Source organism: Liolophura sinensis, chromosome 12 (genome assembly GCF_032854445.1).
Source record: "Liolophura sinensis isolate JHLJ2023 chromosome 12, CUHK_Ljap_v2, whole genome shotgun sequence".
Taxonomy (NCBI): Eukaryota; Metazoa; Mollusca; class Polyplacophora; order Chitonida; family Chitonidae; genus Liolophura; species Liolophura sinensis.
In genome coordinates, this window is record NC_088306.1 from 22,167,840 (window position 1) to 22,191,145 (window position 23,306).

A 23,306-nucleotide genomic window follows, 5' to 3' on the forward strand; every position below is an offset into this window, starting at 1 on the left:
AACTTCACTTCGTTTTACTTCACTTCAGGAATTAATTGTTACTTGAAATGCTGATAATGGTTGTTACTAAGGTTTGAGGCTTCAGTTAAAGAAAAGGCAGTGGACGGATTGAAACCAGGTGTGACTTGACTTTGAGATCTAGTGATTCAGGAAGTCAGTGTTATAAGGAATCAGCTGCTACCATCTGATTCGATCTGAGTGAGACTGGACAGATCTCTCTCTCTCTCTGTAGATGATCATTGACCATTGTGTTTGTGTCGCTCCATTTTTCATTTGTGTAGCAATGATATACATCACACTTGTGCAAATTAACAAAAAAAAAAAAAAAAGATGGAGGCCGCCATCGTCTTTTAATGTGTTTTCGTATCCATCATGTCTATGTGAAAATCGTGCTACAGCGTACTCTGAAGTCAGCATTTATTGATGCATGAAAACTGGGATTTTGTTTTTTTGTAATTATTTTCAAATGAACTGAGATGTATAATATAGTATTTGCTTGGGTGTTGGGTTTTCAGTATTAATCCCGCATACATCCTTGGTGCTTTTTGCTACTGTAAATCTTCAACGTTTTCAACACTAAAGCACTTATTTTTAAGTGGTATTTATGCATACATTTGTGTGTGCCATTAAAGATCAAATCATCATGAAACTACACAAATTATTTCTCTACACCCCATAGTTTTTTTTTTAAAATGTTGGTTGCAGCAGCGGTTGAAAATGTTGAAGACTTAGGGTAGTACCCATTGGCTGCCTGGTTCCCAGGGTTAAAGAATCTTGTATTTAAAGGTGGTGGATTTGCCTATGGTGCAGATATGGTAGACTTTAATACCATTATGCATGAGACACAGGCTTCCAGTGTCCTCTGTGGTTTTTTGTGTTTGATTATGATTGCTATATGTACTAACCGGCTTGGCATGTTCTCTTCTTTTATCAACTCCTACCCCTGGATTTTCCAGTTTTATTCCCATTCCCGTGGTGCATATGAACCATGAGGAGAACCACGACACATCTTCACCCGAATCACCAAGCATGCTTCCTAGGTATGAGGATAAGTATACATTCTGTATCTCATGTGGATCTTGTATCTCGTGTACGATGTATCTCAGTCCTGTATCTTATCTTGGAAGTGTCCTCAAGAGAGTTAAAAAAAAAAAAACAAAAAAAAAAAAAAAAAAAACGTCTGGTACTATTAAAGGTGAATGTGTTCGGTCGTATGAGCAGGATGAAATGAGGACAAAGGTGTGGATTATATAGGTGTTTAAATGTAATTGATGGAGAGATGGTTGATATTTACTGCTACCGATTGCTAAGAAGTCCTGACACTCCTAGTGAAGTTTGGGGGTTCTGAGTGGCCAATCTTTTAATAATGCAATACTGGCTGTAGCAGTTTGGAATATGGGAAAAACCCAGATCATATAAAACCAAAACGCTCTTAGAGGGCTAGCCTCTACGACAGCCACATGTAAAGGTACACATTCCCCTGACAAAGGGACAGTACTCTGCATTTCTGTTCCCTATGTCAGTGGTGGATATTCTTGTCAATCCAGATTACCTCAACTTTAACAGATTTGTCCTAAACCAAAGTTTGCCTGTGAACAAAATTTCATCTTCTGTAAAGTTTGACACTGGCAAAGACAGATTTTGTGGCATTTAAAATTTAATAAATCAGTCAGATTGGCAAGTACTCTTTCCCCCTTTGTGTTCATTTCATTTTTGACATATTCTGACTGAGCTAAGTTTATCATGTGTTTATACCTTTGTATGTTCAAAAGGTCAAGTGTTTGTTTTAGTTGCATTAACAAAGAGACAATGCTCAGGTTTGAATTAGCGTCAACAGTTTTGCCCTGTATTGATTTGTTGTCACTGGCACATTTTTTTCAGCTGCTCGTCCGACCAGTTTGACAGCTTCTGTGTTTGATGTTGTAGCTTATGATGTACCTGTGGCTTACTATGTAACTTTTTATTGCATTTGTTCAGTGTTGTAGGTTTGTCCAAAAAAAAAAAATAATTCGTTATTGTGAAAGATGTATCTTCCTAATTAGTACAAGTATTACGCCATGTAGTCATTATTATTCTGAGGCTCTAATAATGTATGACCTAAAGATCAACTAAAAATTTCCTGTCTTGTGTTTTTCAGTGTTTTCATCTACCTTAATTCCTCAACCTTTTCACAGTTGAAAATTTAATTTGATTTTGGAGAGAAAACTGCATTAGTTGGGCTGGTCAATTTTAGAGCTTCACTAAAAGTATAATTTTACCAGTGTACACAGGATATTGCCTCCAGAATGCGTTTGAATTCTAACATTTTTCAAACATGCGAGAAGTTTGGAGAACTACAGGAAAAACATTCATTTATTTTTTTTATTTGATCGGCGTTTTACGCCGTACTCAAGAAAGTTTCACTTACACCCACAACCATCCTCACGTTGCTGACAGACCTACAGGAATAACAGTGTAAAAGTACTGATTTGCAACGTTGAATAACTAAACCTATGGTACAATGAATTACGAGAAGGATTTTGTACTTGGTGGTATTATATACAGAGCAATTGGCCTTAGTATATAATAATGTACATACTGAGTTTACGCAAACAGATTACAGTTAATGGCCTCCCTTTTTATTCAACCATTTTGTATGTTCACCTAGTCTTATTATAAGCATATTATTATCGGCAATTCTAAGTGTAGACTGAAAAAAGTATATTTTTCTGTGAAGCGTTGATGTTGACAAACTTGGCAGAACAGAAGTTATTGGCATATTTGATAAATTAGGGTGGGTAAATTTGCATTTATAGTCATGCTTTAAATAACCCTGTGAAAAGGTTGAAGAAATAGGCTACTTTGACTTGTATTCACAATGTCATTCTCTCTAAAAATCCCCGGACTATAGAATGTACTCAGTGTACATGTATATATTGTCACCCTTCTGAAAATTCTGACCGCTCTTTGCATTTGCCATCATTGGCAATCTGAATGGAATAAGTTTATTTCTGAAGTTTAGAATAGAATATACCGCATTGTAGAAAAATTTTCTTTGTTTGGCTTTGTCTCATAATAATGATGTAGTTGATTGTATGTAACCATCTAACACACAACGGCATGTCTGTCTGATTCCATAACCTGATGGTACAGTGCCGAGTGCTCATTTTGCAGGAAGACCATTGGTTCTGGCAGTGCTCGAGAGGAAAGACGGGGCGTAGGAACGACGTCTCAGTATCGACGGACATCATCCGATGTTCAGCCAGGGAGAGCTGGACGTGCTGCGAATGCTGACAGTCACAGAAAGTAAGTAGTAGTTGACACCCAGGTGTAATTGGCGTGTTAGGTTGTACACGATGGTTTGTGTTATGAAGACTTTGAATGCTTGGAAACTAAAAAGTTTTGAAGAACTTAAGTGTTTGTTTTGAAGCTTTTTTAAAGATACACTAATTTCTTAGGCAAACTTTTTCCATTGGTGTTCTTAATGGAAACGTCCAGCGCAGCGCAATGACCCAGGAACCTCTCCCCAATGCAGTCACTGTGAGTTCAAGTCCAGCTCATGCTGGAAATTCTGTCCTGCCATAAGTGGGAAGGTCTTCCAGCAACCTGCGGATGGTCGTCGGTTTCCCCAGGGCACAGCCTGGTTTCTTTCCACTATAATACTGGTCATCATCGTATAAGTAAAATATTCTTGAGTACGTCATAAAACAGCAGTCAGTTAAATAAAGAAGTAGAATAACTAACCTGCCCTTCAGAATATCTTCAAGACTTCATTTCAAGCAAAATCTTTCTGTAACACAAAATCCAATTCTCATTTGACACAATGCAAAAAACAACAACTGTTAACATCTTTTTATTCCTAAGGTGATAACTACTTGTATTCTGTCCGGTTGGATAAGCATCCTGTAACTCCAATCAGATACATAAATAGATAAACTGAGATGATCACATTTGTCTTTATATCAGTATTTGTATGTTACTTCATTACCGCAGTGGTGTCTCAGAAGAGAAGGTGAAGTCTGCAGGCCCCAGCCCTGCCAGTTCTGTCTCCTCCATAGCCTCTAACCCCAGGAGTACCTCTAGTCCCCGTCATGCCCCCACCGTCAGGAAGGTGCCCATTGAGGACCGCCGTACCGCTTCCACGGCATCTCCAGTCACGCGGCGCACCAAGGCTGCGACCTCCACGACAAACACAACCACCAAAGCACGTAGCACCACTTCCACGATTGCCAGTAGGTCTCGAACCACAGGAACCGCTGGTGGACGAATGGGAACCACGAAGCAAGTCAATCACATGACCCCGGTAAGTTGACTCGTGTTTTTGGACTAGGCGTATCTAACATTTTGTTGAACGCCAGGTTTGAAGATTTTCGCCTGCTTTTTATTTGTGGAAAATTTGGTTGAGAATGCCATTTGTGGTATTTCTGAATGTAGATTTTTAATATTAAAACCTTTGAGAATTGTTTGGTTTGTCTTGTTTTAAAAAGTTGGATTTATGGCATCTGTGCCGTCAGCTGATCTACAAAAGTACATGCCGTTCTTTAAACTATATTTGTAATTTATTGCGGATCGTGTCCGAAGGTTTCATTATTTCGTGATGTCATATTTGAAGGACTTACATGTAGAATGGAGGTCTCATTATTAACAGACTTACTTCTAGTTGAGATAAGTCACATTTATGGGAGGTGTTTTGCCATATTGCATCATGTTTGATCTTTCCTATTTTCATGTCTACCTGTACACATAACCTGTAATCTGAAATTGTCTGGATGCTTTTAATTCTACTAATGCTATTGTAACCAGACAACTACTCCGTAACCATGGTAACAGCTTCAGCCATCTAATGCTTGATAAAACATTCAATCATAACCATATTCATTGTTTTTGCAAGCATCTTCTGTTCTTCACACCTTTGTGAAAAAGTAAACTCAATCCTTGTCAAGCTGATTCTAATAAAAACACATTGATTGTCAGTCATTGGTCATCAGAGATCATGAGCTACTCCAGTTTCTAACATTTCCCTGTTTACACCTAAAAGAGAATGTGTACAGGTTTGATCAACCGTTGGAACATTCCTTGATATTATCACACTTTTCAGGATCTAGCTTTCTTCTCACATCTCCATTCAGGTAGCTTTACATAATCAGTGAAAGGTACATGAGCTTTGATCTCCCAGCCGCCATTATTCACAGGCTCGTGCTGTCAGTTTCTTTTGACATGCATGTATGGCCTGAATTTACCACTATTAAGAATGAGAGAGAGTCACAGTCAACAGATTCCAAGCTGATACTGAGCTCTTCATTTCCATAAATTTGCAACCAGAGCACTAATTGACGGCTTACTGTTGTATGAAGAACAATAATATTTACTCTGAGCCCCAGCAGTTGCATAGGGACGGTGCATTTACACATGAATATATTATACGTCAGTCTCCCCTTGAAATGGTTGTCTTTGAAAAACAGGATTTTGCAGTCATTTGTCATTGTTTCAGTTGGCGATATTATCTTTGATGTTTTAGGTAGTTGCATTTATTTCCCTTTTGACTTGGTTACTGGTGCAATTACCGCTCCAGTTACCTATATGATAAGGTGAATCTTTCGTTCAGTCTGTCAGTCAGTGAGTCAGAAAATGAGCGGTTTGTTTTGAAGGAGGAGGAGTTTCGCATGCGGCATGAAGCGGTTGTTGGTCATCAGCGGACGCAGACGCAAATATTACGTCAGCGTCTGGAAGACGAGAAGAATAAAATATTACAGGCCCAAAAGGAGGCTGCCCGAGAGACCGTGCTTAATTTCATTTCCAAGGTGGGACGCTGATCGTTGTGTAGATGTCGTGTTACGCATGAGTTAGTAGTTGTCCCCCCTTTACACATAAGCCGTTAGCTTCTATATTATTCGTTCCTCATTTACTCATTTTATAGTTCATTGTGCAAGTCTTCCAGTACATGTGCACTTATCTCTCTGTTCTGTTCTCACACTATTTAGTTTCACTGTACTGATGGTTTCATATTGTCCTGATTGTTTTTTCTAGGTTACATTATGCATTGTCTTACAAAGTCATTGTTGTTGTTGTTGTTTTTTTTATATTCCTATTGTTTTCATTAGATTTCCCTTTGTTTATCATAGGCCTGTATATTAACCCACCTCTGCCCTCCAATTTTTATCTCTGTTGTTGCTTATTCATTCTATCACTGTTTCTCACTATTCTGTTTTTCCACTTTATTGTGTTGGACTCGGCATTCTTGTAATGCCTGTACATATCAGCATCAGCTACATGTAGCTCTGTTTGCTTCATAATATTATCATTAATTTTAGCAGGTGTATTTTTATGATGAACATGATTTTCACATCCATAAACTTGCTTTTTCCTACTTTGGTAGATACATTTGACATAGGTCTATATCTATGGCCTTGGGATGATCACACATTCGTTTCCATATTTCCGTGCTGCTGTCACCATCCTGATTGGTCACTTTGTGTTTAGTGCACATGTACACATGGCAGGGGGACAGTTGTCCAAACTGTCGGGTCATGCTACTCTTTAAGATGCCTACAAGTGCTTCATTAGCTATGATTGTGAGCACCTCTTACATTGCATTCAAAGATTTTGTAAGGGGATCATTGGTGGTTTCAAGTTAGTATCAAATGCTGCTTGAATAACAGTCAGATAGAGTGGAGTTGTGATAAAATGCATTACACCTGTAAATGTTTGGCCTGTAATTATTCACTTTTAGAAGCACGTGCCTCGAAATAATGCTTTTGATGCCAACACTCAAATTTTTCTCATAAGAAATTAATTTCACACACACAAAAAAAGAAGAAATCTTATGTAGCCCCATAAGGTGGATGAATCAATCAGAATGTGTCACTTGGAAAAAAGGTGAAACTTTATGTGAAAATTTAATATATATTTTTATTTGTTCATTGTGCATTCTGTAATTTCATATCTATTAACTGTGTTATACTTCTACCTACTAACGGTTCATTGATCTGTTGGATCATCTTAAGTATCGGGAAGAAAAGTAAATAGTATAGATCCCATTGAAAGTGTTACTGGACCATTATCAGGTTAGGTTTGAAAAAGAGATTTCTCCATGCATAATCAGCATTATGTTGTATGCTGCATTAAATATTTCTGACGTGGTGTGACCAGGCTTAATTTTAAATGTTGTTTAAAAATGTGAAAAGTGGTGAATATATCGGGGTGGGGGTGGGACGTTATTAAATGTCATGGATGAAAATGTGGGATGCTTGAGACAGTATAGACTCTAGATTATGTGTTAGCTATTAGTTGTTGCATATCCATAGTGTAATAAATGCATGCAGGTAATTAGTATGTGATGCACATACAGTTAGGCTGATTTACAGAATGTAAGAAAGGCTGGTGTGATGAATTGTGATTTACAGAATTTAAGAAAGGATGGTGTGATAAATTGGGACGGTTAAACAAAAAAAAAAAAAAAAAAAAAAAAAGAAAGAAGCTAGGATGTCTTGGCAGCCAAGCAATATGAAACTGTTAGGTAACCAGAGGTAATTCAAGAAAACAGTTCTGTGCCCTTAGCTGGTCAGTGGGTGAAAGGTGCGGAGTTCTAGGGCATATGGGAAGGAGAATTAGCGCAGATTCACATGCTGTAATTCTCACCTACATCAGGCATTACCCATTCCGTATGTTTTGGCACGACTCCATGGAGCATACTAATCAAATCATTTGGGTTGAGCAGACACATGAGTTAACCAAGTACCTTTTTTTAGTTCTGTGTCTTTAGTTTTAATGGGGATGTCTGCATGAATAAACTGCACAGAGAGTTGCCTAGCAGTGCAGGAAGAGGTTGAAGTTTTAGGGTATATAGGGTACTGTGTTTGACGTAAACATTTCGTTCATGACTGGGTTACTCATTTTACCTGATTTCGAGAGTTCTAGTGATCTTAAAAGGTGTTTTCAGTTTTATTTTGTTGGTTGCGTGTTATCCTAATGGAAAAAAAAATGTTTCAGTTCTAAAATTGATAGTTTATTATTTCATTTGCCGCTGAAACTAGCAGAAGTGAACTTTGGGGGATGGGGGTGGAACTTTTAAGGCAAGTAGAGTAGGCTGGGATGAGTCATGCCATGTTCAGAACAGCTGTCTGTGCTGTCTGTGGCTAGTCTGTTAGACTCCATCTCACCACAGCCACCAGCATGTTCTCCTGTGCATCCAGATACATATACTTTGTAACTGCTGATAAGTATACAACTCCATAAATAATCCTCATTTGGGCAGAGGTGCAGTATACATAGAAAGTCCATATGGTTTGTGAGTTCATGTTGAGGAAATGTCATAAATTGCATGTGACTGATTGAACACACTGGCTGAAGTCTGCTTCTCCAACCCAAACCAGTAAGCGTTATGTGCACTTCTTCATGATTTTATGCCACAAAATTGCTCATGTACACAATTTGTTTGACTCTTTGTTTATACCATCTCGGGTTTTATGATGGTTTAGTATGAGGTAAGTTTAAAGCAGCCATCCTTCACAGAAAGATTACAAATTTTCAAAAATAGCATATTTAGAGGCAAAGAAAAGTACATAAAAACATTACTTTTGTTGCAGAAACTGAGTTTTCCTACATTCTAAATTGACATCAAAATGTCTTTCTAACATGTACACTAGAATCAGGCAGAATGAAGGACATTTTTAGATACAATAATTGTATTCACTCTGTAGCATCATCCTGGAAACTGCTCAATGATCAAGAGGCTGGGTTTTGTGAAAAACACTATATCACGCTGTCGGGCTCACAGAAACTTTTAAACAATAACAATTTAAATGAAATTTTAAGCGACACAGATGTCAGATAACAGACTTGCTGAAGATAATAGTGCATGGATGCTGTGATGCATGTCTTGTACAGGTTGATATAAAATGCATGATGAAAACATGGTGGAGTGGATAATATTAATATTAATAATAATAATAATAACAACAACAATGAGGGGTGGAAGAATGAGGGTGCATGCCCCACCTTTTCATCATTACGCTCCAAAAAGATCACCTGTGCGGCAATATTTGAAATCTGGGTGCATACAGACTTATTCTTATTCAAACTGTAAATTCAACTTTTCAACACTTAATGTAACTGATGCACCAGAACCATGTTATTTAGAAGTGAAAACTTCATTAGAGAATAAATTGACGACCGACTCCTGAAATTTGTGAAGATTATAAGTTGAACTATATTTAGTGCAATCGTCTGGAAATTTGTTAAATTTGAAGCGGTTAATTGACCCGGAAAACCGCTGCCTACCTTCTTGTGCTTATACATGTGTACATGTTTCTACCTGTCTGTATCTATGCACCCATAGCTTTGTGTGCTAAAGCTGTCTGTCTGCTGACTACTTCAGGATGTATATATGTGTGTGTATATATATATATACGCGTAGTTTCAGATGCCAGGTATTTTTATCAGCCGTTTTTAGTGGGTGTGTTTTGAGAATTAAACGAGGAAGCGTCTTATAGCTTTTACAAGGCAAGGCGATGCCGTCTTGCACACATCCTATTTTTAAATTTGTTTTTCAGGTCAAGCAGAAGGTTGTCTTAGAACTGAGTGTTTTTTGGGGAGAGCCAACTCTAAAATTACAACCACAGCTATTGAGGAAGCTCTGTATTTTGCAGTGGCTTGAGCCTCCTACATGAACATGTGTAAATAATCTACGAAATATTTACCTATTGTGTGAAGTAAGGAATTTCCCCTGGATATAGCTTCCTATGAACTGGGTGGGGTGGTAAACTTGATTACAGACAGATTGCGAGTTCTCCAAACTAGACTATATTGACCGTGTTTTTTAACCCCTAACTATGGGATTTTTTCAGAGGAGTGTTTTCAATGGAGATGACGGCAAGCACACGGGTAGAAATAACTTCACCGGGGCTGGCACCAGGAACCGTCAAGGTAAGTCAGTTGTGGCACCGCCTGATGTCCTGTGTCTTAACTTTGTTCATACTGTAACATTCCATGGTTGCCCTGAAATAACCAGGAGTGGTTTAAAAGCAGGCATGTGTATGCCTGTGCCTTAGGCTGTTGTGTGAAGCAGTCATTTGTTTGCGCCTCACACACGACAGCATAAGCTGAACACATTCGTCGTCATGGTAAATGCACTTCACACAACACTTGAACAACTGTGTAAAAACAGGCCCCCCGTTCCTCTAAAGGCAGAAAGAGCAAGAGCAATTGGTCATGGTGAAACCTCTGATTTTTTCACATTGATTCGCTGATATGAAAGGACAGATGAACTCAACCGTTTTTTTTTGTTTGTTTTCTGCCTTTCTTGGCAGCCCATTCTGATTATGTAAAAATATGATTTATTTGTATGGCAGGAATTCTGTGGTTGTTCACATGGAAGCAGATATTATGTAGAGCTAAATGAAGAAGGGTTTGTGTGTATGGAAGTATGTGTCGGTCAGAGTACTATCCCCTGGCCTGTGTACTGCTGTCAGTCTTCCGTGTAACTGTCATATCTGTTATCATTTACAGTGAAGGGGAAATAACTAAATCTTTTGTAATAAAAAGACCAGTAAAAATTATATTCAGAAGTGCCTTTGGTTATTTTCTTACATTTTTTTTTGTACTGAATTAAAAGCAGTTAAATTCTTGAATTACAGCATGGGGTATATGTGCACTAAATACTTTTGCAACACTTTTGTCACTCCAAACTTAGTTTTTAATGTTGATCTACATGTAGCTCCTTGATGTGCTTGAAATCCTGTGTTATATACAAGTAAAATGCAGGGACAATTTGTTCCAAAAGTCATGAAAGTGAAACTGGAAGTATAAGACCCCGGTGCTGCCTCACTGACATTCATCAATATCATTATGGTTCCTCCCACCATATTGCTGGCTGCCATTGTATAAGTGAAATATTAAATATCATTATGGTCCGTGAGAGCGGTACATTGTTGAATGGTTAAAATATTTGGTCTTTCAGCCACCAAGACTAGCAAAGTGCAGGTTCAATCCTGGCCTTTGACAGGGGATTTTTTGTTTATCCCTCCTGCTGTGACTATTCATGGAACCATGATGTGGTTGACGACGCATATGTGGGCACATTCTATAATTTTTTGAAGACTACTTGTCTGTCCCCAAAGTGGTGTTCATATCTGCACAGGCCTCATTGAAAAGTTTGTCAGTAGACTGCTAAAAAATTGGTGGTTTATCCCCGGGCACTGTCGCTTTCCTGCTCCATCAATAATACTGACTACCGTCGTAGTAGTCAAAACTTTTTCAGTATGACATTAAACAACAGTCAGATATAGCAGTAAATCAATATCATTATGGCCTGCATTGCCCACCCTACATTACTGATGATACACTTTTTGCTGTTGTCACAGTGTTGACATCAGACGCTATCAAGATGCTGGAGGATTACAAGGATGGTAATCCTAACTACACCATCCGACGTCAGCAGGAGCACGCCAGGGAGGAGATTGAACAGCTGGACATGCTACGCAATGTAAATATCGCAAAGATAATATTAACAGATACATGAAGCATTTTGTTCCCGTTCCTTGGTATATGTATGTAGTTCAGGGATGTGTCCTGACGTGTAAATGTGCAACAGAAATTCTCAGTCTTGTTTTTGGGATAGGTAAAAATGGCTTTAAACTTGTTTTTCACATTTTCGAAAAATTCCAAACTTTTATGGAAAATATGTGTATGATAAAGGAGTAATTTTAAGACATAAAATTCCCCCTAAATCTTTTGGGCATAATTTTTTTTTTTTCCCCACATGAATTAAACCATAATTTTCATTTTGGATGAAGATTTTTCATGGATTCTTTAAGCAGTGACATGTTTTAATCTGACAAGATGTTGTTACACCAGCTTGTGATGAGTGAATCTTGCACTGTGGCACAGTGACCATGATGGCACAGTGACCATGATGGCACCGTGACCATGATGGCACCATCCTCTGCATATGGTCTGTTTAATCAAGGTCTTTCCTATAGTTGGTGAATTGTCAAACTTTGATGCATGGCTTTGCTCTAGTTGGCAAAATCGGAATGGTGTGATTTTGGCCAGGGTTGAATTTAGTTCACTGTAATAAGTGCATATGGAAGTGAAACTCCCATGTACAAGTAGAAGATTTTGACAATGGGAAAAGTGCTGGACTTGAAGTGACATTGTGGTACTGATTATCCCGAAAGATCTCGTAACTTGATTGCTTTTCTGACTCACTCCTCTTAGGATATACGTGTGGATTTGTTTCCACAGCTCAGATTAGCTGAAGCGGTGGTAACTGAGTGGACAACGTGCTTGTGTTCCGATTTCTGGGTGATGCACCCATGGGGTGGGTTCAGTCTTATCCTCAGTGCACACAGATTTTACCCAATTCCTGCTGGTTTGATTTTTAACCTGATGTTTTTGGTGAAAACCATTATGGTCTTCCATGAAGTTTTCTGAAAATCACTTGCCATGCACCAGTGTGAAGTGGTGTCAGAAGTGGCAGTTTGTACTAACTTGGGTGTCAGAAGTGGCAGTTTGTACTAAACTGGGTGTCAGAAGTGGCAGTTTGTACTAAACTGACTAAGCTTGTATCTAGGTAAACTAAGTTTACTTGAAGAAACTCCAGCCATTAAATTGACCTTCTACATGTAAAATTTCAATGGCAGTAAAAACAATTAAATGAATAAAGAAATAAAATACATTTACTCGTTACAGTGGAATAACTTTGACTGACTTGTTGTTTTTTTTTTTGTTTTTTTTGTTTTTGCCTTACAGCACATTGAATCTCGACTCAAGGTGAAACTCCCGGACAACCTGTCTGACGCTTTACGGGATGGGGTTGTACTCTGTCACTTAGCCAATCAGATTCGGCCGCGATCCGTGGCCAGTATTCATGTCCCTTCCCCTGCTGTGGTGAGTTTGTAAACCAGATTATATTTAAAGGATATATGGAATGCTCGGTTTTATTTCTATTTAGTATCTATTTCAGGATGTGGTGTAACGTATAAAATACAAAAGTGCTCCTTGGCTTTCTTCTTGAGATGTAATAATGGCTTCAAACTACAAATTTCCTAATGTCCCAGCACTTAGTCCAGAAATCAGGTGAACCACTGTGGTGATGTCAACGATGATGGCTGTCGATGATGATTGATGACATCATTTCCAAATTTTCTCAACAACGGATGGAAAAAATGCATAAAATGCAGAGGTTATTAAGAAATAGAAAATATGCCTCCAAAAAAAATTTTTTTTTGCATACTTTTCTACATTTTCCTTTATTTTAAAATACCTTTTCACATGTCATGGCTAAACTTTTATCAGGGTGAAGGTTTACTCTCATATTTATTTTTTCCCGCTTTACAAAGTTACACATCCAAAGCTTTGTAGCCTATTGTTTGTCCCTGTCTGTCTGATGACATTTTGTGATCAAACTGTTCAAGTATTATTCATGCCGCGGTGTTCTATTCAACTTTGTCCCAAAGCACCACTGAGCAGGAACAGGTACTCCCATGTGTGATGTCCATGTCGGGTGTCTGCAGATTTGCCAGTGAGGCACTATATGTGAAATGTGATCCTAGGTAAAAACGTACGTTCAGGTGCAAAAATGTTGTAGGGATGACAGCCATATCCTTAAGCAGGGAATTCTGATCACAGATATATATTATCATTTATGCCTTGTGTCTTTCTTCAGTTCATGCTGGCTTCCTCGTGTGTGGGAAAGTCTGCCACCAATCTGCTAATGGTTGTGGGTTTTCCCCCGGCTGTCTCCAGTTTCCTTCCACGATGATGTCGCAAATAATTAATTTCCTTCAAGCAAAGTTATTTAACTTTAAACCATCGATTCTGAATAGTTTGAATTATGATATCTCTTCTGTGTATGGCTCGCTAGCAGTTTTGATGTCACTTTTGTGTGTGCATTGTTTAAAGTTGATTGCCGTTCTCTTTTTTACAGCCAAAACTTACACTAGCAAAATGCCGCCGCAATGTTGAAAACTTTCTCGAGGCATGTCGGAAGATAGGCGTCGGCAACGTAAGTACAAAAGTGAAGTTCACACGATGTTGTCATGTTGATGGATGTTGTCATTCATGTCTCATACAAAACTATTATTCAGAAGGTGAAAACTTCACTCCATGGGACATTTGCATCGAATAGAGCCTCATTATTCATGGTTTAGGTTTTAGGGTCAGAGTGCAGTTTATTAAGGTTTGTTCATAATTTTCACAGAGATGACATTGAAACTTTCCAGAGTGAACAGAAGTTCGCACCTCATTTGTCAAATGATCGCTGCTGTGATGTAAGACAGATTACTTTTTGAGGCGTAAAAACTATGAGGAGTGTGACTGTGCCCTAAAGTATGCAGTGTGTAGGTAACTATTTTCTAGTCATAATGTAGAAAGACGTCACATCCTTCAGTGAGAGTTGTAGACATGTCTGGAGATCTCAAATGAAGTCAGTGTTTTTCAGCTTAGGTAAAATATGCATATTTGATGGAATTTACCTAATCTGTCTTGTTTAACGTGTACATGTACTTCGTTAGTGAATGTTTTATTGCCTTGGAATGGCTTAGAATTCAAAAAAATAAAACTTTTATCCTAGGCTTTTTAAATCTGTACGTGAAGTAAAATCTGTCTTTAAAGTAGTTGTTAAGCTTCTTTATGCCAGTTTGACTTTGAGACTTGTTGTGAGCCATTTTAGAGTTCCCACCTAAGTGCAACTTTTTGGCCATGTACAGTGCCCTTCAGGCTTATGGTATTAAAGTAGTTGTTAACCCTCTTTTTGCCAGTTTAACCTTGAAACTTGTTGTGAGCCATTATAGAGGTCCCACCTAAGTGCAACTTTTTGGCCACGTACAGTGCCCTTCAGGCTTATGGTATTAAAGTAGTTGTCAACCCTCTTTTTGCCAGTTTAACCTTGAAACTTGTTGTGAGCCGTTTTAGAGGTCCCACCTAAGTGCAACTTTTTGGCCATGTACAGTGCCCTTCAGGCTGTATGGTATTAAAGTAGTTGTCAACCCTCTTTTTGCCAGTTTAACCTTGAAACTTGTTGTGAGCCATTATAGAGGTCCCACCTAAGTGCAACTTCCTTTTTAAAAGAGGTACCTCAAAGGAGGTAATTTGGTGCAATCATATTGTCTTAGTTATCAGATGGGATGATTGGTTGATGGTTAGTTTCTGTTGTAATTGGCTACATTTTTTATATAAACTCCATGATAATGGTTCACAAAGGTTTGTTTCTTGTGCTCTGCTCACCCAAACCATGTATTGTATGTGGAAATACTCATACTAGTTTGATAGCAGTCAGCAATATTGCTAGTAAAGAAATCTCACTTCAGTGTATTATGCATGCAGGTCATAAGACAAGTGTAACTCCTGAAGCAGCTCCAAATTTGGATAACATTTATGAAGTTTGATCATTGATATATAGTTGTACAAGTTATATGTTATGGTATGTGCTATTAGCTGTGTATGGATTTGTCTTCCTGGATTTGTTCACCGTCGCTCGAGACATTTTTTGTCATAACTGATGTAGTTTTCTTAGCGTGTGAAGGTACCGATACACATACAAATGTCTGTGCATTAGCAGATGTTGGGAAGATTTTCCAGCGTCAGAAGGGGCCATAGTGAACATCAGCACTCATAGGGAGACTATATCTGACTGCTGTGTGACAGTATAACTAACTTCTGACTGGAAAATGGCTGTTGTATGGCTGTCAGGTCTCTGAGGACCAGACTGGCTAATTCTCTTTGGTACAGACACAGTTTGTTTTGGGCTTGTCCTGAGTGCTGCCTGGTTGCTAATTGAACAGGGGAATCATGGTAGCTGTATTGCAGTGCCAGTGTGATATGTGATCAGTAAAATGTCAAACCAGGCTGTGCTAGCCTAGTATTGATGGATGGAATACATGGTATTTACATTTGTGTGTGCAGGTCAAAATCAGCATTTCCAGGTGATGGTTCAGCTCTTTTTTTTTTGTAACATGGAAATTGTTACCACTGCAGTGGTAAATGAAAATGGTACTTGTTACTGCTTTAACAGCGTTCAGCACTGAGAGGTTAGAAAATGACTGGTCAGCTCAGTGTTGGTATAATGTGACTGGGTGGGGTGTCATATTTGGTGTCTTTGGCATGGTGGTGGCAGCGCTTTGGTGGCGTGTATATGTACAGTATACAATATATGTGCATACTCCAAATGACTCCTCATTGTCACATGGCTGAGTAATTGTTAAGTATGATGTAAAACCTCAAGCATACATACATGTACATAAAGGGAAATTGTACATTCCTGTGATCATGTCAGTGTTCATGCTCTGTCCAGTTTCCTCCCACCATAATGCTGGCCGCCGTCGTATAAGTGGACTTATGCTTGAGTATGGCGTAAAACACCAATCAGATAAATAAATCAATGTCCCTGGGCCCTTGATCAAGAACATAAGCTGTCAGTAGGGCCATTAATACTAGACACTGGTCCTTGTCATCTTTAATAAATTTGGAACAAAGATTGGAACATGTTCAGGTTGAGCAAATTTCATTGGAAGATCTGCGAAAGAACCATGCGATGCCTTTCTGAGTGTATCTTGGTTTTATGTGTTTTTTTAATAGCTTATGCAGGATGTTTTTAGCCATGTACAGTGCCCTTGAGGCTGTATTGTGTGCTGGTTAACACATTAACAGGCCGGTGATTTATTCTTAGCACTGTCCCCCCCCACCCCCACCCCCCCTCATAAGCCTGTATCTGCATAACCGACTTCCATTGTAAATGTGAAATACACTAAGGCCAATCAAATGAATGAATAAATTTATAACCTAGGTAGACCTAGCTCAGTTGGTTAGCGTGCTAGTGCAGCATAATGACCCAGGAGCCTCTCGCCAATGCGGTAGCTGTGAGTTCAAGTCCAGCTCATGCTGGCTTCCTCTCCGGCTATACGTGGGAAGGTCTGTCAGCAAACTGTGGATAGTCGTGGGTTTCCCCCGGGCTCTGCCCGGTTTCCACCCAACATAATGCTGGTCGCCATCATATGAGTGAAATATTCAACACCAATCAAATAAATATATAAATAATCTCTTAGACCTATGTATGAATGGAACAAAGGGTGACTCGGAAATACATGAAATATACGAGAGGAAACAGCTAGTGTGGTCATAGTGTATGTGAAGGTAGAGCTTTATATGACTGTTAGAAAATGTCTGAGTATTATATAACTATGACGATTATAGTAGATAAACGACATCTATAAATAAATGGTTTCCTTTACGTGAGCACAGTTGGCTTGTCATGTTTACTGTTTTACAGCTTCACATTACACAGGCTATTTGTTAAGGTAATACCATACTCTGTGATATAGCCAGAGGTATAACGCAGCCTTTAGTCCAGCATAATGAGGACCTGTTCATTCCAAGGCTGATTTGATCTGTAACACACACGCTAATTATGTAACTTGGCATTTGTACGTGAATACAACCAGAATCTTCTAACCTTTACATCTAATAAATATTAAACAAACTGCTCAGTCCTATACGCAGAAAAGCTCAGTTTTTAGCCCACATTTTAATACAAGTGAGAACTTTTTTGTGTACTATAGACATACATCTACATTTGGAGGCCTCCGTGGCCTAGTGGTCAGTGTGGTAGCGCAGCACAGTGACCCTGGAACCTCTCACCCTTGCGTTCACTGTGAGTCTAGCTCATGCTGGCTTTCTCTCAGGCTGCACGTGGTGGCTGGTTTGGTTTCCTCCCACCATAATGCTGGCCGCTGTTCTAGAAGTGAAATATTCTTGAGTACAGTGTAAAATTTCAATCAGACGTAATACGCAGTTTTCAAGGTATGCCATTATGACGACAGAATGACGTCCTGGTGCAAAATGACGTCACCACTTTACGGCACAGTAGGGCTACTTGCCTATCTTTCAACATGGCAGTGATGGTGGTTAGATCAAAGTACTGGCAGAACATTTTTTGCGCAATATTGGGAACGCAAATTCACCCCTGAACACAATTCAGAAGATTGTTCTAGTCCTTTCAGTTAGTTCTCCATATTATATATGCCACCCCATGTTAAAATTACCAGATTGGCCCTACTGTGCCGTAAAGTAACGACGTCACACTGTTGTCGTAACTTCATATCTCAAAACATGCGTATTGTGTGTGAATGATAATATTTTCATACAAGTTACATGGACCCAGGAGCCTCTCACCAATACAGTCGCTGTGAGTTCAAGACCAGCTCTTGGTGGCTTTCTTTCCGGCTATACTTGGGAAGATCTGTCAACAACCTGCTGATGGTCATGGGTTTCCCCCAGGCTATGCCCCCACCATAATGGGTGGTTTTCCCCCACCATAATGCTGGCAGCCGTCATATAAGTGAAGTCAAATACGGCGTAAAACACCAATCAAATAAATAAAATACAAGTTACATGTACCAATGATGTAGTGCTGAAATCAGTTAACATTTAACAGGCAACTTCGACCTGAAGGTTGCAGAGCTAGTAATCAACTCACACATCATTCGTGCATCATAGACTTCTGAAGAGAATAATAATTTTTTAGTACTGCCCCACATGGTGTTTTACTTTCAGCCATGAATTCTCTTCATTGTGGACCTGTGCCATGTTGGCACATGTTCCATTAAGAATAGAATGTAATGCTTTATTTCACCTGCATACGGTGAGGTTAATATGATGGTCTTATCCAATCAGCTGAAGTACATGTATATACCTGTAGTTGATCACTGCTAATATAGAATGATATCTACCATTATCCGCAACACACCAACAGTCTTCATGCATACCCCTGCATTATTAACCAATATAACATACCCGCTTTACATATGTGCATGCTACACATGTATGCTGTATAGATTCTCTGCTGTTATGTGTAAATTTGCTGCTACTACAATTAATTAACTTCAATTTTAACCAACCTATTAACTGATTGGATATTTCTTGTGTTTAATGTTTCAATAGCAGTAATCTTTGTCAGTGTATATAATAGCTTGCTTGTGGAGGTTGTTGTAACATACAGTGTAGCTCTGGTTAGCTTACATTTACAGGAAAGGAAACCATAGTGTGGTGAAGAATTCAAGTAGACTTCATGAAGACTCTTGATGAAAATTCCAGAAGTGTAGAACTTTTAGATGTAAAATTTTAGAAGTGTAAGAAGTGTGTGAAGGAAATTTCTAAAAAAAACAACATTTTGTTGTAAGTATGTGAAAGTGTTCTAATGTAAAATTTAAAAAGTGTAATAAGTCTTATTTGGTGTAAAACTCTGAAAGGGTTAAAACTGTAATTGTATGATGTAAAATTTCAGTAAGGTCTGAAGATGTTTCATAAAAAATTTTGGGAGGAAAAGTAAAAAGAGATAGTGGGTGATTAAAGGAGATTAGAAGATTAAGCTCAAAGCATGGCAGAATTTATTTCAAATGAATATTATTTTTGAAGTTTGACTTAATTGGAGTTACTACTATTACTTACTGAATGAGTACATGTTGTCAGGTATTTGTGTTTAGGGCTGTCTGAATGGCTGTAGCCTGGTTGTGACGTGCTTCCGTTTGGTCTCTCGTTGCAGGAGGCCTTGTGTGCATGTGACGACGTTGTGGAAGCATTACGTCCCTCCCGCGTGGCCCAAACTGTCCGCCATTTAGTCCAATTCCCGCGACTAACCGCTGCCGATTACGCCATTGCCAACCTCTGTCTGCTTCTATTTATAGCCACTTGTGTCTTCCTCTGTGCTAGACCACCTACACTCCACTAACCTCTTAACCAATCAGCTGCCTTTAACCAAGTCACCTGACAGGTCACATGTCTGAGCGAACTAATCAAAGGAAAACTTTCAAGTTTAAGCATATGCAAATGAAGTGTGATTCCCATGAACCCCTGAGGACCAGATTCTATAAACCAGTTGGCTAACAGGTCACATGACTACCCCAACAAATCCAGGAGAGTGGTGCTCACTACAAGCCAACATACGTCTTGAAACTTATCACTGAATGAGAAACTTTGTGACTTGTTGACTGCCGAGTGTTGAAAAACTCTTATGCTGAAAGAAAATGAGACTGAATCTCCTTGCTCAAAGCATGCGTGATATATTATGAATGCAAACTTGATCTAGCCAGTGGATGTTTACCAGCTTTGTATTTTGAACATGTAGCATGTCTAGTGTTTGGCTAAGTTATATCCTCTTGCATGTTTGATTAATATGGATCAATATTCTGTGTGTACACATAGTAGTTACACAAATTCAAGACAAGCCGAAGAGAGTTCAGTCTATATTTGGGTCTTGCGTAACGTGTTGTAAATTATGTCACTTCTCTGGCTTGGCCCTCAGCATAATGAGGTAGTCTCCAAGGACTGGTAATCTAAGTGTCCGTATACTGTGTCAGACTATGTTTGATGCTGTGTTACATGCAAGACTAGGTACAGGGGACTGGCTATAGCTACAAGGAATACTATATTGACATTCCTCAAAATCACACCATAGTGGCTAGCGTGCTAGCGCAGCACAATGACCCAGAGACCTCTTACCTCAGCCACCTCAGACTGGCTTCCTCTCAGGTCGGGAATGTCTTGCAGCAACCTGCGAATGACCGTGGTTTTGTTACATTTCCTTTCCACATAAAGCTGGCTGCTGTTTTTTAAGTGAAATTAGCATAAAACTCCAATCAGAGAAATAATGTATAATGAAATCAAAAGCAAACAGACAAACTAGTTATTATGTATGTGTGGAGTCTACCAGCTGTCAGACAATGTTACAATCATGTTGAGACGGCCATTAGCTGTCATCTTTGGTGGCATTTACACAGGGTATTAGAAATATGCAAGTAATTTGCGTTACCTCAAACATGCATTTATGCTGATAAGAAAAACAGGGTTTTATGTTGATGACTTTGGTATTTGACGTAAATTTACAGCTGAGACATGTCTGCAGATGTGTAGTAGACACACAAAGGCACAGACTAAGGTGTTCTGTGAACATGGTAAAATGTTTGTGATTCATTTCAGGTCATGAAATGGGTAAGCTTTTGATCATATCAGAACACATGTTAACTGTAATGGTCTTATTACATGTAATGTCTCCTGAATGATCCATTAGAAGCAGTTGTATGTGTAGAGCAATGATGTTGCTTCTGACCAACTCCTAACAATACACAGCTTTCAGCAGTGACAATCAGGAAATTCACCCATTTTGAGGCAACGAATGAGCTTCAACTCCATGGGTACAATATTATGTGCTATTCTTCATAAACAGTGCACTTGTACCCATGTACAATTATTTCATTGACAAAAAAGATTGTCATTACCCGTAATTGATTGTATTATCTAATATGTTATGTATTATTTTATCAGAGCAGAATGGGCTCACAAAAATACATTTACGTGTGTATTGTCCATGTTTCTTTGTCTTTGTGGCGTAATAGTGCATGTGAAAAAAGGGAAGGATTGAAGGATTATATTGCGTATATGCACTGTAATTATTTAACCTTTTCGCATGTTTCCAGGGTGTTTACTCAGGAAAATTCGGAAGGCATTATTCTGTGATGACTTATGAAATTATACTTTTCATGAAGCCCTCAAACTGGGTAATCCACCCAATGTAGTTTTGGCTCCAAAGTCAAATTACAAACGTGCATAAATTGCACTGAAATTTGCTTTTTTTTTTATATGCAAAAGGGTTGAGGAATTAGAGTATGTTGAAGAAGTAAGGTGATAGATGTTGGTGTAAGAGGCAGTTGTGTAAGCTGTAATAGATGTAGGTGTGGAAAACCTTTACAGTTCCAATGTGTGAAAGCTTCCTTTAACTGTGCCTGTATGTATTACTGTGTGTGTGTATAAAGGGTTGACTAAGAACTGTACTGTGGACGGCAATTGGGACCATAAAGAAAGTTTTGGGGTACTTCATATCATGAATGAACTGTATGTGTACCTGGAATGAAGGCAAATAAGGGGACTCTATAAGCCCTGTATGCATATACATGTATGCAGGCTGGTGGGCCAGTTTTATGAAATGTGGCGTGACTTATTATATATTACATTATTCAGCGTAGCTTCAGGCCAAATCTGAAATGACCTGCTACCTGTTTCATCGAACCTGCTACCGTTTTCATCCGACCTGCTACCTTTTTCATCCGACCTGCTACCTTTTTCATCCGACCTGGTACATATTTGCAAACACTGATTTCACAGGAGTATGCTTATATTCCCTAAATGCTCATTTGAAGGTGCTTTAATTTCAGTACTTACAGTACTTTTTATTCTCAAAGTTTTGCTGCAGGAAATTTTTTTTTGTAACACTGACAAAAGAGTACTTTTCCAGAGTACTTTTTTCAAAACTGTTTTGAATTGAAAGTTTGAGTTTCAAGCCATTTCGTCTACTTTCGACAGAGTTATGGCCAGTTTTGGTCCGTGACAGTTTTCGGGGCTTTCTTCTTCAAAACACATTCTGTTGAATTGGTCAGGAATTTCCTGTTTTTGGACAATTCTTTCAAATCAGTTCTTCATATTGAATTGAAACTTTTCAGATTAACCTATAGTTTTGTGTCTTTCAATTTATGGCTCTTTCTGTTCTGTTTTGGACACTTGTTTGTAAATAATTTGTCATAATAGAATTGAAACTTGGTACATGGCTACACTATCATAACTTACACAGTTCAAGTTCGAATTTCATGCCATTTGGTTTATTTTCTTTAAAATTATGGCTGCATCTTTTCCCCTGTTTGTGGACTTCTTTTTAAGCAGTTCCAAACGGAACAAAAAGGCTTGAATTGATTGGAACATGAAATTGTATAAGAATGTTTTAATTTTGAAGCTCTGTGTGATCGCTAGACTTATGTGATAGATATATTAATGTGCCCGTAGTTTTGCTCAAGAGGTGCCAAGTTTTAAAAGTGAAGTATATTTTATTTTAAGTTAAGGCATTTGTGACGAGGGAATGTACAGGATAAATTTTTCACCTGAAAAACGTTGCAACAGGTGTAACGTTAAGATGTCCATGTACCAGGAAGTTGTGGTTTTATGACAAGTTAATACCATTTTTCCAATTTTCATGATAGCTGAATCTGTTAAAGGTCTGATAATGCACAGGGAATTTAAATAATTTAAGTTTAATACGTTATTCCTTTGCATGCATAGTACGTGTCATATAAGGTTTGCGAAAATGTAGTTCACACTGAAGCCGTTATAGTACTATAGTATTGTATTATTCATAATAAAATATGTAAATGCGTATTTATAATGTGATTGCTGCATGCTATGCTAGGTGACTGGCATACTGAAGGGAGTATAAAGAGAGGCTGGTGTCCTGTTGAAATCCTCACATTCCATCAGAACAGTGATGTAATGAATCAAGGGGAAAAGTTATG

At 38.5% G+C, this 23,306-nt stretch overlaps 1 protein-coding gene across 1 annotated transcript in view; it reads left to right on the forward strand.

The window, feature by feature from the left end:
* Window positions 1–23,306, forward strand: part of LOC135479385 (uncharacterized) — a 62,462-nt gene that overhangs the window by 33,224 nt on the left and 5,932 nt on the right. Inside the window, 8 exon segments of the mRNA XM_064759211.1 lie at window positions 957–1,040; window positions 3,154–3,285; window positions 3,973–4,282; window positions 5,628–5,780; window positions 9,825–9,903; window positions 11,340–11,461; window positions 12,730–12,867; window positions 13,907–13,984. Of these exon segments, the coding sequence (XP_064615281.1) occupies window positions 957–1,040; window positions 3,154–3,285; window positions 3,973–4,282; window positions 5,628–5,780; window positions 9,825–9,903; window positions 11,340–11,461; window positions 12,730–12,867; window positions 13,907–13,984 (1,096 nt within the window).